This window comes from Cibotium barometz, chromosome 9, assembly GCF_041138505.1.
Source record: "Cibotium barometz isolate CiBa-2024 chromosome 9, ASM4113850v1, whole genome shotgun sequence".
In the NCBI taxonomy this organism is placed as follows: domain Eukaryota; kingdom Viridiplantae; phylum Streptophyta; class Polypodiopsida; order Cyatheales; family Cibotiaceae; genus Cibotium; species Cibotium barometz.
Window position 1 is genome coordinate 42,351,370 of NC_141054.1, and position 18,516 is coordinate 42,369,885.

The 18,516-nt window shown below is 43.1% G+C and overlaps 1 protein-coding gene across 1 annotated transcript; it reads right to left on the minus strand.

Annotated features, from left to right (window-relative positions):
• Positions 1-2,572: 2,572 nt before the first annotated feature.
• LOC147635602 (polyphenol oxidase I, chloroplastic-like) lies at positions 2,573-5,398 on the minus strand. Its single transcript, XM_086802973.1, has 2 exons — positions 4,214-5,398; positions 2,573-3,740 (listed from the first exon to the last, which is right to left on the minus strand). Exons 1-2 carry the CDS (start codon positions 5,224-5,226, stop codon positions 2,864-2,866), a joined length of 1,890 nt encoding a protein of 629 aa, XP_086659099.1. The 5' UTR covers positions 5,227-5,398; the 3' UTR covers positions 2,573-2,863.
• Between the last annotated feature and the right edge of the window lie 13,118 nt (positions 5,399-18,516).

Sequence of the window (18,516 nt, forward strand, 5' to 3'; positions counted from 1 at the left end):
TAGAGAGAGATTCACCAGCAAAAAATCGAGCAAAATCTAGAGCTTTCTCCAACGCTCGTCCACCCGACCTCCACACTGGACATCACAGCTATCCTGGGTATGTCTCCTTCTCGTCATCTCTAGGTTTGTCTCCTTCTCGTCATCTCTGGGTATGTCTCTGGGTTTTACCACAAGACTCCCATAGGGCTTCAATCGCGTTCACTATTCGACAAGTAAACAGTACCGGCCAACCCGAATCTCAAAATCTATCTCTCTCCCCCTCTTCCTCCTGCAAAAAATCACACCAAGGCTATGAAAAGATAGCCCAAAAAATAGACCATGAGAATTAGTTAAATTACTATGCAAAAAAAAGATAAAGATAGCAATCTTTTCTAAAAAAACATTCTTTAACCAAAATAAAGATGATACGTTTTTTTAAAACATTGAAAAGTGGTGTCAGATTTGTTTCAAAAATACTGGCCAAACCGTGAGAAATCTCCCAATGGTCCAAACATGAACTTTATTATTCTTATGATGATCTATCTTTCTTTGGTTCTTGTCTCTAATAAAAAAAGTCATCTACCCCCTCATATGAAGCCGTTACTGAAAATTAAGGGTCAATTTGGTGTCCAAACCTTGTTTCATACGCCCGTGTGGCTATGTTTACTATGTAAACTCCCATACAAGTTTCCTTTAGTCTAAGCCATCCACTATGACTCTCTTATACATTATCTAACATGGTTAGATATGGTATAGAAATTACTTACAAATGAAAGCACAGAACATGTATGAAAACCTAAAAATTAACCGAAGATCGATATCTCTAAAATCACTCAATTTGTGACCAATATTAATCTTTTATGTCCTTCAAGTATTTCCCACTTATAAACATTAAATAAACATGCTAAAAATAAATAAGTCAACTGGACCACAAAAAATACATACATATGAGTACGTTACAGCTAATGCATGAGGCTTATGCATTAGCCTCGTTCATATGGATTAGCCTCATGCATCTGGCTTATGCATAAGACTCACGGATTAACCTCATGCATAAGCCTCATACATGAGACCTATGAGGCTTGTGCATTAGCTATATGTACAAGCCTCATAGATCTCATGTTGTCTGAGGCTTACGCATGAGGCTAATGCATCAGTCTTACGCATGAGCCGATGCAATAGGCTTATACATATGGCTCGTGCATGAAGCTTATGCATTAGCCTCATGCATAAAGCTTATGCATGAACTATGCATTAGCCTCTCATGCATGAGACTTACGCAAAAATGTTATGTATGATGCTTCTGCATAAAGCATATACATAAGGTTTATGTGTAAACTTAGGCTTATGCAGCATAAAGCCTCATGGATAAGCGGTATGCTGGAAGCTAATACATAGTATGCATGAGGCTTTTGCATACTATGCATAGCCTCGTAGCTCTGAATACATGTCGGGTGTTACCTAGCCATGCTGGGAGAATGCATGCCACTTGGCGTAGGCTTGGGTATGTATAGCCAAGCCTAAGACAAGGGTTCCAAGCCTACACCCTTTCTTTGCATTGGCCTAGCTTGGCTTCACACCCTTGCTTTACCTTGGCCTAGGCTTGGCTATGCATAAGGCTCCCAATACAACCTAAGTACCGAGAGCTCCCATGCATGTTGGGTATTGCCTAGGTATGTTAGGTACTTCCTAGGCATGCCCATAGCTATTGGCTATTGGCATGCACCGGATACTCCCAATGCATGATGGATACTACCTAGGCCTGGTAGCTCGCGATGCATGCCGGACCCTAAACCTAAGCATAACGGTAACTACTATTGGCATGCACTGGAAACTCCCAATGCATGCCGGGTGCTAACCAAGCGTGTCGGTAGTTACTGGTGTGCACCGGAGTTGTAAATGCATGACGGGTGCTACGACCATGTACCAAGAGCTGTCAAGTGCATGACGGGTGCTACCACCATGCACCAGGAGCTCCCAATGCCTTCTCGTTATTATTATGTTATGAATCTTCCTCATCACATGTTTGTCACCTTGATCATCATCATCACATGTTTGTCACCTTGATCATCATCATCACTGGTACTTCAAATTTCATTCATTTACTGTCTCTCATGGTGGGTGCACTGGAATTTATTGAGAACATCATTCAATAATCTGTCTTATGTTCTAGCTTACTACAATCGTGTCAAGCTGAGACGTCGGGTCTATGCGGATGCGTTGTCTTGGCAACAGACCATAGCACCACGCAGCATCTGCATAATTGCGGCCTACAAGCTCCCCCATCAGCTCAGCTTGTACGTCCCAGCTTTCTCTTGCACACCATTGCCAAAAACCCTTCCTCCGGAGACTCTCCAATTCCGCCATAAACAAAACACACCAGCTCACGCCCAAACAGAGATCATGACCTTTGGCCTCTTGCGACTTGCTCGATTACGTACGGTTTTATGTATATGTAGAGTTATTACACTTGCTTTAACTACTACCTGTTGATCAAGCAAAAGAAAAAAACCCTCATGCGCAGATCCAAGAAACGTTTTGGGTGGATTTCGAAGCATCACGACTCAAGCGGCCATCAACGTGCTCAACATACTTATCAAAATCTGGAAGAAAAAACGCAAATATATACGGTATTCTATTTACTGATGTAGGCACCAACATGCGCATCAATTAACTGCTGCTCCAGCTGCAGCCAATTAGTTGGAACTTAGTTCACACACCATGCATGTAGTAGCCAGCCAGCGGGCGACCACAAGGGAAACAAAAGCATACATACTTGAACGTAAAAGCATCATACTACAGCTACTAAAGATCCAATAAAAGCACTGCCTCTTCCCAGGACGACATCTACCACACTGAAGATAATCATTAGGCGCGTGCTGCTCTAGACATATACGATCTTAAAGCCTGCTATGGTGACGGGGGTTGAGTTGGTAGCTAAAACTTTTGCTACCACGGTGACAGCTATCTTGTCCTGATCTTCGATGCCAAGCCTTTTGATGTTGTCGGTAATGCTGAACTTGGCATTGTTTCTGCGAGAGTTGGACGTCATGCCGCTCATCCCGATGTGGGGCACATTTGCATAGGAGCCCACATACTCAGCACAGTCTAGAGATGTTGTAGAGTCTGCGTCTGGCAGGTTGATGAAAACCGCCAAGTGGGATGGTGAGGTTTTGGGCACCTGCACGTCTTGCAGCACCAGCACCTCTTCCACCTCGGACTCACTAAGCCCCTTGGATTTAGCATATTCTGCTAGATTAGTGGGCCGTGTTACGAGGGAGGTGAGCGTGGTGGTGAGCTCTTGAGGTTTCTTGCCTTTGACAGCGGGTCCCAGGTCGGGAAGCTTGTCTTTGCCTTTAGGCACAACGCCTTTCACCTTAGAGAGGGGCTTAGGCTCAAGCTCGCGCCAAAGCTTGTCTCCTGGAGCTTCCTCATAAGTGATTCCAAGCTGCTTTTTGCTATCCAGGCAGTCTTTCACATACACTTGTACCAGCTCCGACTTCTCGTTGTAAAACACAAACGAGGAGTTTAGGAAGTCGGAGTTTGTGTAGAGATCTTTGCGACGATTGGGCAATGCATCCCACACAGTCCACGTACGATCAACGTTTGCATGATGGGAAAAGAACAAGGGGTCCCTCCCAGCGGAATAGAAATTGCCCATGTCCTCCCCATATGTTTGCCTGGGATCACCAGACCATACATGGATGGCAGTGTGGGGGCCGAGCTCCAAAGTTCCTCCGGAAGATTCATCGTTGAAATCCCTGGAAAAATTAGAGAAGTAAATATAATATTCGATACAAATTAATTCACTTCAATTCAAAATTTGTGCAAAATTAGAGAAGTAAATATAATATTCGATACAAATTAATTCACTTCAATTCAAGCGCTTCTACTTTAAATCGACCATTCACCACCATGATATATAGCCATGACAATATTCACGAGGAGTTTAGAGACCTTGCTAGTAGCTAGCTAGCATTTCCACACACATGTTGATGTGACGACCTCACAGGCGCATGACATACAAACTATCGCCCATTCACCATGATATATGCCCATGGCATTCATGAGCTCCAGTTTAGAGACCTTGCATTTATCGTACAGTTTCTAGTGTATTTTTGAGGTACTTTAAAAAGTCTAATCTGCAGATTTTAGATCTTGCGCTCGTAGTTAAGAAAGAGAACACAAGCATGCAGCACGACCTGGACTGATGTGGAGTAGTAACACTGCTTACCCGAAGAGGGGGGCTTCTCCCATGAAGCCGGTGGCCGTTTTGGGTTTGATGAGGGATTGGTACATGACGCTGATATTGTCGCGGATGATTTTGTCATCGGTGAGATTAAGAGAGTTGTCGGAGAGACTGAGGGTGTTGATGGAGGGGGGCAGGTGGTTCTGGTTGCGCTTCTCGTCGTAGAGGGCAGGGTAGGTCGCCGATTGGACGAATATTGCAGGCATAACATTACCGCCGTTTTTCTGGTCGTCCCAGTTCCAGTAGGGGAGGGCGAAGGAGGGGTCATTGATCAGGCTGGCCAGAATCCTTTCATGGAAGTAGAGGTAGTAGCGGTGCCAAGGGAAAAAGATGTAGGAGAAGTGTATTTGGAGCTCGGCGCTGCTGTTCTGCGGGGACGGATACGCCCCGTTGCAAAACGCGCAGTGCACGTCGGCCTGTTGCTTGAAGCTTCGCGGATCGGTATCCGGTAACGCTCTCATCAGCTCGTAGGCCTTGTTGTATTTCTGAATATAGGCAGCATCCACCGTGTTCGCCCGCTTCCTCACCTTCAGCACTGAGCCCGGACTCGGCGTGACCAGCTTCGCCGGGGTGGCCGACTCCGGCAAGCAGCACGTCACGGTAACATTCGCACTCGTGGACACTGTCGCCGGCTGACACTTGGTGAGGTCTGGCGGCGTCACCGGCACTCCCACTGCCGGGTAACTGAGCAACGTGGACACACCCGCTACTGACGCAGCTAGCAGCTCTCGCCTCTCCAGATTAAGTGACGCATCCGGCCAGCCACACTCACCCTCATCAACCATATGTTTACTACGCTTGCCGGTCACCTCATCCTTACCCCCAGCTTCGGCTCTCCATACGAGGGTTCTGGAGCCGCCTAAGCCGGCACTATCACAAATCCCCCTCCCCCTGCAAACAGAACGCCGCAGTTTGAGAAGTGCCGACTCACCCACGCAAAAGCGAGACTCGCTGGATGACTGCAGGGTGCAGAATGCAGTTGGGACAAAGGAAGCCATGGCTACGACTCACAGTGACATGCCCCCGCCCCTCGAGTATTAATAGGCATTTGAGGGGGGTGTCGCGCTTCCAGGCAACGCAATGATGCGCGCTATGATTCGGATCGGCAAGAAACCATATGACATAGGGATTAGGGAGAGCATGCTGATGCATCTATTATGCTATAATCCTGCTTTTCAGCACGTCAATTGTGACGAACAAAAACCATGCAACTTTATGATCGCGCAAGCACGTGTAACGCCTGGGCCCTCTGCCTCTGGCGTATATTGGAATTTGGACCAAATAGGACAAACCCATGTGAGTATTAATAGGCATTTGAGGTGACTTTTCCCTTTACAGCTTTTTTTGTTGGGGATAGAGAAATTATGGAGAACGCCAGTCGGACAAAGTCCGCGCGGGCCTTTTTCTCACGGTGTCGAGTCTGGACTCCGGAGCACTGCAGGGTCCGTGGGATGATGGATCACGTGCCACCGCTTGACGTTAGTGAACCGTCCTCGAGACTATAGCTATTGGTTTAGTGTATTGTTCGAAAAAAAACCATGGTTTAGTGCACCTGCATATTTTGAAAAATACCTTCAAATTTAAAATTTGAATAAAAATACTCAGATTTCAAGATTTTTCTTTATAATAATCCTACAATTTTTAGATAAAGGTTTTCCACTTTTTGAAAAAATATTTTTTTTCGAACAATGCAAGTTCACTAACGAGTGTTCTTAAATTATTGCATGTGCTATGTATACGTATACTCCTGTCAACTTCAGTACTAAATTTTAATAGTGTCAGGGTCAAGCTATGGTAATTTCAGCCCTGAGATGGCGGGTGCAATGAGGGTGACCTTGCTCTCTTTGATGGTGTCATGCCCGTTTTTAGGTATTTTGGTCATAAAATACAACCATTTATTTTGAATTATCGTCAGAAAACAAAGTAAATTATGAAGGAAAGGGCATTACTTCTACTAAACCCATTATTTTGAAGGATAACCAACGTGCCAAAAATCTTCCTTGATTGTTCTAGTGTATTGTTTGAGGTTCTCTTGAGAAAACCACGGGTAACAAACATCCAAAATTCAACACGGTCCATCAAATAGCAAGCATGGGAACAACCGGGTAAAGTTTCAGCATCTAGATGCTAAACTAGGAGTAAGTAGTAACTCTCCTTAAAAAGTGTACTAGTACTTAAATCTTAATCAAGATTCTAGAAGAGGATTAGATGCTAAAAGAGTAGTAAATAATAACTCTCCTTAAAAGTATACTAGGACTTAAATCTTAATCAAGACTCAAGAAGATGATTGGATGCATGACTACTTACTACGAGGCTATTCATACGGTGGCCTCCAGTGGTGGTCAGTGCGTTGGCCACTGGCCACTAGTGGTCAAGCGTTGTGGCCTAAGGGTCACCATTATTTTGGTTCATGCATGCGCTAGATAGCCACAACTAGTGGCATTGTAATATATTTTTGAGTGTCTTTGTGTGTATAGTACTTTCATTTCTTTGCCTCCTTTTCTTGTGATACTTAGTTTGTGTGGGCTATTTGTGTTATGTATGACCATGTGCCTCCTTATTTTTCCCTCATTAATACCTAGCGAGTGAAGCACTAGCCACATCATTTGAACGACAATGAATAGTGAGCACTCTATGAAGGAGAGGACTAGATGCAACTACTACCCTATTACAATGAGCACTCTTTATTAGTTAGTTGGCTTTAGGCTTTAGCTTAAAGAAATAAACTCTATTGGAATAATCTTCATCTAAAATTTAATTTTAAGTTCACAAAAAATATATATGAATGAAACATCTATAGCTTCATAATAAAATATACGTACGAATCATTTATTGCTTCATAAGAAAAGATATGTATGAAATATCTATAGCTTCAATATAAAAAAATATGTCCGTCATCTATAGCTTCATAAAATGAAATGGATCTAGACCAAAGATCAAGAAATCAACACATAAAGTCCAAATCTAGCATCCATTTGATGGGCATTTAACACATATGAGAAATCCATGTGATTATGATGAAAAGAGAAGAAATCTACATGCACATGTAGCAAAGAAGGTATGTGCATAAGGCCTAAATGATTCATCCTCTCTCACCATGAGGATGGGTATCATGCTTGCCATGAGCCCTAGACGATGAAAGTCCATCTCCATGAAAGGAGCCAAGAGTACATGTAAGTGTCCAACATATGAATGACCAAAAAGATCCCTACAATGAACCCAAGGCCCTATTTATAGTAGCCTTGCCCATGGTCCATTATTTACATGTTTTTGACCTTAGTTTTGCTTCATTACAACCATCCCTTCGCAAATATTTTGTCCTCAAAATCATACAAGATATCTACAATTCAACATATCCTCGAACGAAATCAATGGGAAGTGGTGAAGGTCCCAAATATGCTCTCCCCATGTAAGGAAGTCCAGGAGACTTCATCTCCAATGCATATGTGTGGAACTATTGTGGAGCAAATGAAATAGGCTGCAAATGATGCATACACTTTAGCCAAACAAGTCCCGCATTATATCCTTTCATTGTGATGATCATTAAGGCTTGTTGGAGTAGAGCATCAACCGTAACAATGGATCTCACCAAAACTATCCAAAAATTATAACATGTCTAAAATCCCAAGTATTTTCCATTTTCTACATACAAATCATGCCACTTGGTCAAGCAACACCTTCCTCAAGTATGCCATATTATTGCACATACTCCAAAGATTTCCAAATAGCCTCATCCTGAGCAATGTAGAAATAGACCTTCCAATCATGAAACAAGTGCTCTTGAACCACAGTGGACTATTATGGTAGCCCATGTCAATGTTGAAACCACTTGCAAATCTCTCATGAAAACACTTCAAAATGAGCCCCGAATTACATGTGCATAATGCCAAAGCATCTACCTAGCATGAACTACCATCATGGTAACCATTAGATCTCGTTATCACCAAAAGACTCCAAAAAGTGTCGCTAGCAAATCTGTCGAGAAAATTCTAGAATTCATATCTTCCATTGTAGGAGTCAGAAAAGCCCATATAATGCATATCAAATGCCCAAACCACATCCTCACATAATAGATCTTGTTGTTGCACCTAAGAAAGTGTTTCCCATGAATAATCATCCACAAGGAAATGTATCCTTTTGAAACACCATGTCATCCACAATGTGACCATTATTCCAACCACCGAGGTCAAATGGAAAATCTATGAGTATCTCCCTGAAGATGAGGTAATCAATATAACTATGACCACATGGACGAAATGTAAATCCAAGCCATGTAGAATCTAAAGCAATGGCTCTCAAACTGTCTGGATCAAACAAAGAATATAGAAAGCCCATGTCAGCGATGCGACTAGCCAATCCTCCTGGATCAAATGAAAAACCACAACACAAAGCAACTATAGACGCGCTTTAGACGCGCAAAATAGTGGGCGCATCTATAGGCGTTGCTTGAATAGAGAAATTACGGGCGCGTCTAACAACGCCTCTATTTGCGCGTGTATTGACGCATCTATTCGTGCGTCTACACTGAGAATCTAACACTGCGTCTAAAAGCGCGTATATTTACGCGTGTATTAGCGCGTCTATTAGTGCATCTACACTGAGAATTAGACGCATATTTAGACGCAAAACAGAGAATACAAAAAGTGAGATTTTGGTGTAGGCTGGTAAATGTACATCACTGCTTTCTAAAAATTACCCATGATTACCAAAGCACATAATTTTAACAAAAACATCAATGCTTTTTTGCAAACCCACATATACAAAAAATAAGTGAGGTGAGAAGAATGAGACAATATGTAAAATAGTTTAGCCAATATCAATGATGGGCTACGGTTCAATCTCATCCTCAATGAGATCAACCCTTGCCAAACTATCTACTTCAAAATCCAAACAAGTGTTTAGATCTACAAATACATTCAACCCACTACTACTTGTGCTACTCATGTGCTCATCGAAATCAGCATCACCAATGGTAGGCTCGTCCTCACGGGTAATGGCCTCAATATGTGTATCTCCTATCTCATGATCATCCTCCTCTCGTATCACAGTCATCATCACCTCCATGGCCATGATCATCCTCCATACGCTCCATATTTGTAAATGTACTATACATCACTTTGGAACGTGGCATAATAGGTATGACATGCCACCATCTGTTATTATCCACCATTGGTTGATAGACAACCTAATTCAAACACAAATACAATCATGTTATTTTCCTTGCATTGAAGGTATCAAATATTTAAAAGAGTATTTTTATATGTGTGTACAGTACCTGTTCACATTGTTGCGGTAGTACTAGTGTGTCCTTCTTACTTTGCCAAAACTTTGTGGAGTCAATAGTTACAAAGCCACTTGCATGGCGTTTGATTGTTGCATTAGGGCCTCTTTCCACCACGTCCTTAAACCACTTTACATCCAAAACATACACAAAGAAGCATCGAAAGTCAAGCTTAATAATATCTTGGATTATGCCACAATAATCATCCATGGCTCCATTGGCTTCCTCAAAGCTAGCAATGATGCCGCAATCTTGTGTGTTTCTCTTACCATCAAACCGTTGTGTTCGAAAATGCTTGCCCTGACACCATATAGCATTGAACATAGTGCACTACACCAAGACAAAATCATACAGCATTGAATATAGTGCACTACACCAAGACAAAATCAATTAAATAAGCAATCTAAATTATTGAAAGCTCCTAACTTATGTATAACATTTTATATACCAACCTTGCTCATGCATCCCCTAGCATACTCTCATTCTTCCATTGTGATATACATCCCCTCGTCTTTCTCAGCTTTCTCCATTTCGTCAAGTAGCCAATCCACATGAATATCCTTTGGAAGTGCTCTTAGATACTGAGGGTATGGCACATGAGATCCGTGGTGTGTACGAAAGAGGGCCCTTCCTTCTTGTCTTCTTGCCTTTGCATCCTCGTATCTTATCACCCATCTTTTCATCACATCACTATTAAGCACGCAATAGAGGTTGATAATATTAAGCAACTCCGTGTCTATTACTTTGTTGCATCCTTTCCCTTGAGGCACAATAGAGGTCATCCTTAGGTCTTCATCATCTCTCCATAGTCGTGGGAGAGAGCTATCCACATCAACAAGAAACTCAGAAATATATACAAGTGACTCTTGTACCAACCAACCCTCGGCCATGCTACCTTCGGGTCTTGCATTTTGTCTCACGAAACTCTTCAAGGTCTTCATGGAAGCGCTCGAGGAAGAACAACCATCGTGCATGTATAGTACTGCATATAGCAATCTCATCCACCAAATGCACTATGAGATGTAGTTGGCTTGTGAGAATAGAACGTGGAAATGTCTCCTCCACTAAACAAACCACCTCCACTGACATAACTCGAGCATTCTCAAGCGTGGTGGAATCTATTTCCTTTGAGCTCACATACCTAGAAATGAAAAAGTACACCATATTAGCAATATGAACACCTTGCATGGAGCATTGATATGCATCACATTTTGTATCATGTAAAGTACCTCACAAGCTTGCCCATCTTGTAAATACAATTTTTCACGTCCTTCGACGCACTACGAGAAATGCTAGTAGGTAGTATGAACTAAACACACGAGGAATGGTTGATTAGTTGCTTCTAATACACTCACAAATTTGAAAGGAAAAAGATATTATGCACATAAAATACTTACTTGGAGCATCTTGTGCCAATCATGAGATTTCAAGCCATATAATTGCTCTACACCTTGCGCTTTGTAAAGGCCCCCTTCAAACACCTCGTGCATCCACCAGTGGGAGTACGAATTGTAGTAATAGCACGCTTCACCGCCACCATCTCTAGCTTTGATAACCTCCACGGTACATGAGGTAAAAAAACATGCCCATTTGGTCTCTCTTGTGGCCAAGCTTCACGCATCCTCTCTCTGGTATGTAGATCCTCCCTTATGCCTACGGAATCTCGTGTCCCATTCAAATGTTCCCAAATGGTAGATGCCACATTCTTGAAGATATGCATGGGATCAAGCAGGTGATTGATCTTGAGGTGGGACCAATATGGTAAACGATAAAAGATGGAGGAGTATCTAAACAAAATTTGGTGTTAGCGGGCAATCTTTATTTCTAGCCAATATAGCACACAATAGTTACAAACCCTTACTGGCTCATGCCAAGTGGTGGAGGAGTCGTGGAACCATCCCAAATTCTCATCCAATCTCCCGCTATGAGTGATTGTGGGAGGACTTCATTCCAAGGGGCAACATATCTAGGATGATCAGGTGGGAGAAATTCATGGTGATTCTCATAGATGACCTTATTCAATGCGTCTGCCCGTGAGGCAACAAGCGAAGGACCATAAACAGGTCATGCATGGTAACCCAATGTAGTGAGACCTGAACAATAGACACAATGAAGAGTTCAAGGTGGGTTTAGGGTGCCACATCCTTTGCCTACTCATAATTAGAAGTGCAATGCTTATCTGAACACTCGCCATAGCTTGGGAAGTCATGCATCGTCCACATCAAGATTGCTTTGCAGTTGAAGTCTCGTGAGACGAGGGAGGCCTGCTCACATCATGCACCTCGATACCTCTCCAAAGTATCTCTAGCTCGGCAATTAAAGGCTCCAAATAAACATCAAGATTTTTGACTTTATATTTTCCTGGAATTAGAAGGGATAACATAACATGTCCTTTCTTAATCGCCATAGAGGGTGGAAGATTATAATTCACCAATATCACTGGCCATACACTGTAAGAGGTGCTTTTGAGACCTAATGGGTTCATAGCGTCCATATCCAATCCAAGTCTCAAGCTCCTAGGTTCTTCCTTGAAGCTTGGCCATGTGTCTTCAATATGCTTCCACGCAAGAGTGTCTGCAGGAGTTCTCCACTTGCCATCGGTTGATCGATGGGAGGAATGCCATGACATGAGCTCTGCAATGGATTTGCACTTGAACATATGTTGGATGCGAGGGATTATGGGAAAATGTCGCAGAACCTTACGAGGCATGTCCAAAGTTTTGAGATCTACTCTATATCTTGCCTCTCCACAAGTAGGACACTCTCTTGCATCCTTATGTAGTCCACGAAACAAAACGCAATCGTTGACGCATGCATGGATGCACTTGTAATCTAATCCTCCAAGAGAGGTCACATGTTTCCTTGCCATATCTCTCGAGGTCGGTAATTTATTCTCCCTTGGAAGCATTTTACACAATAGCCTGCACGTGAAGACCATAAATGAGAAAAAGCATTCGAGTAATTGACCCACTAGCATAATTCACCACGTTTGCAAAATAGACTTTAAAGCTTACTTGAGTAATGCATTCAAACTTGCATTGCTCCATCCATAGATGGTTTGCAAGTTTAGTAACTCAAGGGAGGCACGTAGAATAGAGAATGTGCACCCCTCAAACAGTGGAGTCGATGCTGCAGTAAAAAGATCGTCCTGCTCCATGCTATCATTCCTCCCTTCGAATTGATGGACATATAAATCCTGCACCATATCATCAAACACCTCCTCCTCCATGGCTTCATGAGGTAATGGTGGAGGGTTACTATCACCATCACTCTATGCATCCGTAATGGTACCTCCTGAAGATCCCACCTTATATTGCCGACGCTTTGCCTCCTCACGACGAGCATAGGGCAACATATGCGGGTGTGGCACTGCATCCTGTATCAAATTAAAATGGGATCATAACTTAAACATATGAACACCCATAGGTATCTCAATCAACCTTAACTCTTTAACACTTATCAGGTTTACGGTCCCATCCCATTCTCCATACTTTGAGATGTGATTGAGTGTAATCCTGCGTGCACGATACATGTTTCCTCGACATCGATCACACATACATTTGATTTTTTGCTCCAACCACATTTTGCGATGGTGGATACGGAGGGATTCATCCTCACTGGAGCTACTTGTTGAAGATGAAGACATCCTACAAATAAACAACCCAAAAAAATTGCTCTTGTATCAAATATTTAATCTAAAAACTCTGTGGCGCGTCTAATACCCTGTCTAAAACCGCGTCTATTCTGTGTGGTGCGCGTCTATAGGCGCGTCTAAACCGTGCTATAAATGCATAATTAAACACTCATTTAGACGCGTGTATACACGTGCACTACACAGAACAGATGCAGTTTTAGACGCGATATTAGACGTGACATTAGACGTGCCTATAGACTCAATTTTCATTTTAAAACCTACTTTTAGCGCGCTTGCTTTTCTTTACATACTTTTAACAGGCTTGCTTTGCTATTAACAGATCCATAGCCTAGCATCCACACTTATCTTCAAGAACCCACACTTATCTCCATGCTTACACAATCATCTCCAAGCACACAAGAGAAGAGGGTGAACAAGAAAGAGAAGAAAGAGAAGCAAAGGGTGAACAAGGAAGAGAAGAAAGAGAAGCAGCTTTGAAGGGTTGATCTTCTTTGAAAGTTGCTCTCTTTGGATTCGTCCTTTGCTCTCTTTGAAACGAATGTTTTTGGTACAGCTGTTGTGCTTTTGTGTCGGGCGTGTCGGGCACATGTCCTTTTCGAATAGTATGTCTGTTAGAGCGCGTCTATAGACGCATCTGAGAGTACGTCTAAAAGTGTGTCTAAGAGTGCGTCTATAGACGCGTCTACTCTGTGTTGGAAACAAATAGCCGCGTCTATAGACGTCTATAGACGTGCTGTTATACGCGAAGATAGACGCTGTGTTTTTTCTATCTTTTTTTCCTCTCCTCTCTTTTTCTGTCTTTTTTTCTCCTCTCTTTTCCTCTCCTTTCTCCTCTCTTTTATCCCCACTTTTTCTCCTCTCTTTTCCTCTCCTTTCTCCTCTCTTTTCCTCTCCTTTCAAGGAAATAAGTGATTGCATGAATGAAAAAAGGGATTGCATGAATGATGGAAAGGGATTGCATGATTGAGAAGGGGATTGCATGAATGATGGAAAGGGAAAGCATGATTGAAAAAATGGATTGCACTCTATATTTTCCTCTCTTTTTCCTTCTCTCTTTTATCCTCTCTTTCCTTCTCTTTTCGTCTCTCTTTTTCTCTCTTATCTCCTCTCTTTTTTTCTCCTCTCTTTTCCTCTATTCTCCTCTCTTTTTCTCTCTTTTATCCCCTCTTTTTCTCTCCTCTATTCTCCTCTATTCTCCTCTATTCTCCTCTCTTTTTCTCTCTTTTATCCCCTCTTTTTCTCCTCTCTTTTCCTCTCCTTTCTCCTCTCTTTTATCCCCGCTATGCATGCCTTTTCTCCTCTCTTTTATCCCCGCTATGCATGCCTTTTCTACTCTCTTTCCTTCTCTCTTTTTCTCTTCTTTTTCTCTTCTTTTTCTCTTCTCAGTTCATCTTCTTAGTTCATCAGTAATCTTCTTTTTTTCTTTTTTCCAGTTCATCATGTGGCCACAGGAAGCTCTTCAGGCTCACCTAATCTTCGGGAGACCATCTTTCGGGACTTATATAACCTTTTGGGGCACCCTCCCAGTCCTAGGGAGTTATACGGCTACATGATGGGTACTTGGGGCACCCTCCCAGTCCTGGGGAGTTATACGGCTACATGATGGGTACTCTAAACACCCCCCAGGAGTCGGCACTACAGACTCCAAACCACCCCAACCCCACACCTTTTGAGATTACCCCAGTGGAGTCAACATAGCCCAGTTGGCCAGATAGAGCATGAGCAATGGAATGTTTAACATCATTCAGAATGGTCATAAAATCAATAGTGAATTGACCAACAGCTTCTATTTTGTGAGAAAGTCTACTTACCAGAATAGGCAAAGGTTTTCCATATACAGTTTCGAAAGGTGCTTAACTAGAGATGAATGAGTAGTATTATTGTAAAAACATTGGAGACGATGGATGTACTTATCCTAAGAGTTAGGTTGTTGGGCAGCATAGGCTCTGAGTAGATCTAAGATAGTGTTGTTAGTAACCTCAGTTTGTCCATTTGTTTCTGGATGGAAAGCTGTTGAGAAATCTACTTTAGTGCCTAAGTTGGAGAATAATGTAATCCAAAAATTACTACAAAATCTTGAATCTTTGTTCGAAACAACATACAGAGTTTTGGGCATTGACGATCTTCACCGAGGCTTCGCTCGAGTAGAGGCTAGGACTGGCAGGCCTCTTGATTTTACCTCAGCCTACTAACTTGAGACTCGACGCAGCCGATGACACAGATCAGGAGCCTGAGGTGCCTCCATAGATTGAGTGGAGTGCACAAGAGTTTGATGCATACCAGAGAGTCCTTCACGAGAGCCAGATCACAACATACGAGCATGTGGGTGGTGCTGGTCCTAGTGGCACCTCACGTGATGGTGCTAGCAGCAGTAGTGCTGCTTCATGAGTAGCGTGTCCTTACAACAGAGGAGCTTACACGAGCAGAGTGGCAGACACGTACCATTGCTGATTATAGATTTTGGGTTTATAGACAGAGACATCTTGCAGTAGCATGACGTAGAGAGAGGGAGAGGGTTATAGCAACTTATGGGACTCGTGAGCTCCCGAGTACACCGGCACCAACTCATTATCCTGCCTCTCTTTGAGGGAGACCTCCCCGCAGATATTCGACAACCCCTCCAGCTGGCACAGCCTCCTCGACATGCATAGCAGCCTCAATGCGCACATCGACCACAGTAGTTAGAGATGACAATTTTGATTGGGTTGCCGTTGATAGTGACTAAACTCAAACTAGCTGGGTTAGCTCACTTACATTGTACTTAGATTTATGGGCAGTAACTAACCTCAGACTAGCTGGGGTAGCTCATTTTCATTATGCCTTGATCTTTTAAGTTAGTGGCTAAACCCAGAGTAGTTGGGTTAGCTCACATTCTAATGTACATATTTGATGTTTATATGAGTTTTTTCATTATTGAGTATCATTACATTTTAGTTGAAGTTCTTGATTTTTTTAAATTTTTTAACACTTTGGCTATCATATTATTTGTTGAAAATCCCCATGCCATCGTACCCAAACATGCTCCGATATGGGGGGGACCAAACTTTGCAAACATGTGGGGGGGAGCCCACCCCCACATGCTTGCAAAGTTTGGTCAGATCGGAGCATGTTTGGGTTAGTAATTAGTGCCCAGTGTGGATGTGCTTTTAAGAGGCCATGGAAAATCCGAGGCTTCCCCATACCATCGTATCCAAACATGCTCCGATGGGAACCAAACTTTGCAAGCATGTGGGGGAGACCCACCCCCACATGCTTGCAAAGTTTGGTCCCAATCAGAGCATGTTTGGATTAGTAATTAGCACCCAGTGTGAATTTTTCAAGTCTCTTGGTGCTTAAGAGGTCATGGAAAATCTGGGCCTTCCCCATACAATCATACACAAACATGCTCGGATGGGGATGAAACTTTGCAAGCATGTGGGGCTGGGCCCCTCCCACATGCTTGCAAAGTTTGATCATGATCGGAGCATGTTCGGGTTAGTAATTAGCACCCAGTGTGAATTTTTCAAGTCTCTTGGTATTTAAGAGGCCATCGAAAATCCGGGCCTTCCCCATACAATTATACCCAAATGCTCAAAGTTTGGTCACAATTGAAGCATGTTTAGATAAGTAATTAGCGCCTACTAGTGTGGATTTTTCAAGTCTCTTAGTGCTGAAGAGGCCATGGAAAATCTGAGCCTTCTCGTACCAAACATGCTCCAATGGGAACCAAACTTTGCAAGCATGTGGGAGGGTCCCACCCCCACATGCTTGCAAAGTTTCGTCACAATCGGAGCATGTTTGGATTGGTGATTAGCGCCCAGTGCAGATTTTTCAAGTCTCTTGGTGCTTAAGAGGCCATGGAAAATCTGGGCCTTCCCCATACCATCGTATCCCACCCCCACATGCTTGCAAAGTTTGGTCACAATCGGAGCATGTTTGGATTGGTGATTAGCACCCAGTGTAGATTTTTCAAGTCTCTTGGTGCTTAAGAGGCCATGGAAAATCCGGGCCTTCCCCATACCATCGTATCCAAACATGCTCCGATGGGAACCAAACTTTGCAAGAAAGTGGGGGTGGACCCCTCCCACATGCTTGCAGAGTTTGGTCATGATCGGAGCATGTTCCGGTTAGGAATTAGTGCCCAGTGCGGATTTTTCAAGTCTCTTGGTGCTTAAGAGGCCATGACAAATCCGGGCCTTCCCCATACCATCGTACCCAAACATGCTCCGATGGGAACCAAACTTTGCAAGCATGTGGGAGGGTCCACCCCCACATGCTTGCAAAGTTTGGTCACAATCGGAGCATGTTTGGATGAGTAATTAGCGCCCAGTGTGGATTTTTCAAGTCTCTTGGTGCTTAAGAGGCCATGGAAAATCCGGGCCTTCCCCATACCATCATACCCAAACATGCTTTGAGTTAAACCAAACTTTGCAAGCATGTGGGGGACGCCCACCCCCACATGCATGCAAAGTTTGGTCACAATCAAAGCATGTTTGGATTGGTAATTAGTGCCCAGTGCGGATTTTTCAAGTCTCTTGGTGCTTAAGAGGCCATGGAAAATCTGGGCCTTTCCCATACCATCATACCCAAACATGCTCCAATGGAGACCAAACTTTGCAAACATGTGGGGGGGACCCACCCCCACATGCTTGCAAAGTTTAGTCACAATTGGAGCATGTTTGGATTAGTAATTAGCACCCAGTGCAGATTTTTCAAGTCTCTTGGTGCTTAAGAGGCCATGGAAAATTCGGGCCTTCCCCATACCATCATACCCAAACATGATCCGATGGGGACCACACTTTGCAAGCATGTGGGAGGGACCCACCTCCACATGCTTGCAAAGTTTGTCTCACAATCAGAGCATGTTTTAATTAGCGCCCCACAGTGCGGATTTTTCAAGTCTCTTGGTGCTTAAGAGGCCATGGAAAATCCGGGCCTTCGCCATACCATCGTACCCAAACATCCTCAGATAGGAACCAAACTTTTCAAGCATGTGGGGGGGGCCCACCCCCACATGCTTGCAAAGTTTGGTCATGATCAGAGCATGTTCGGGTTAGTAATTAGTGCCCAGTGCTTGCAAAGCTTGGTGATTTCCAACAAACAATATGGTGATGGGGTGATTTTCAACAAACGATATGATAGCCAAAGTGTTGAAAAATTAGAAAACCATGAACATCAACTAAAATGCAATGATCCTCAATAATGAGAAAACTCATAATGATATAAACATCAACTAAGTACATCAAAATGTGAGCTAACACATCCACTCTGGGTTTAGCCACTAACTCAAAAGATCAAGGTATTTTGAAAATGAGCTACCCCAGCTATTCTTTGATTAGTGACTCCCAAAAAATCTAAGTACAATGTAAGTGA

Excerpts from the sequence above, each read along its gene's own strand:
- LOC147635602 (XM_086802973.1), bottom strand. The coding sequence starts at position 5,226 with ATGGCTTCCTTTGTCCCAACTGCATTCTGCACCCTGCAGTCATCCAGC. Across the intron at positions 3,741-4,213 it reads GGAGAAGCCCCCCTCTTCGG|GGATTTCAACGATGAATCTT; the intron begins GTAAGCAGTGTT and ends TAATTTTTCCAG.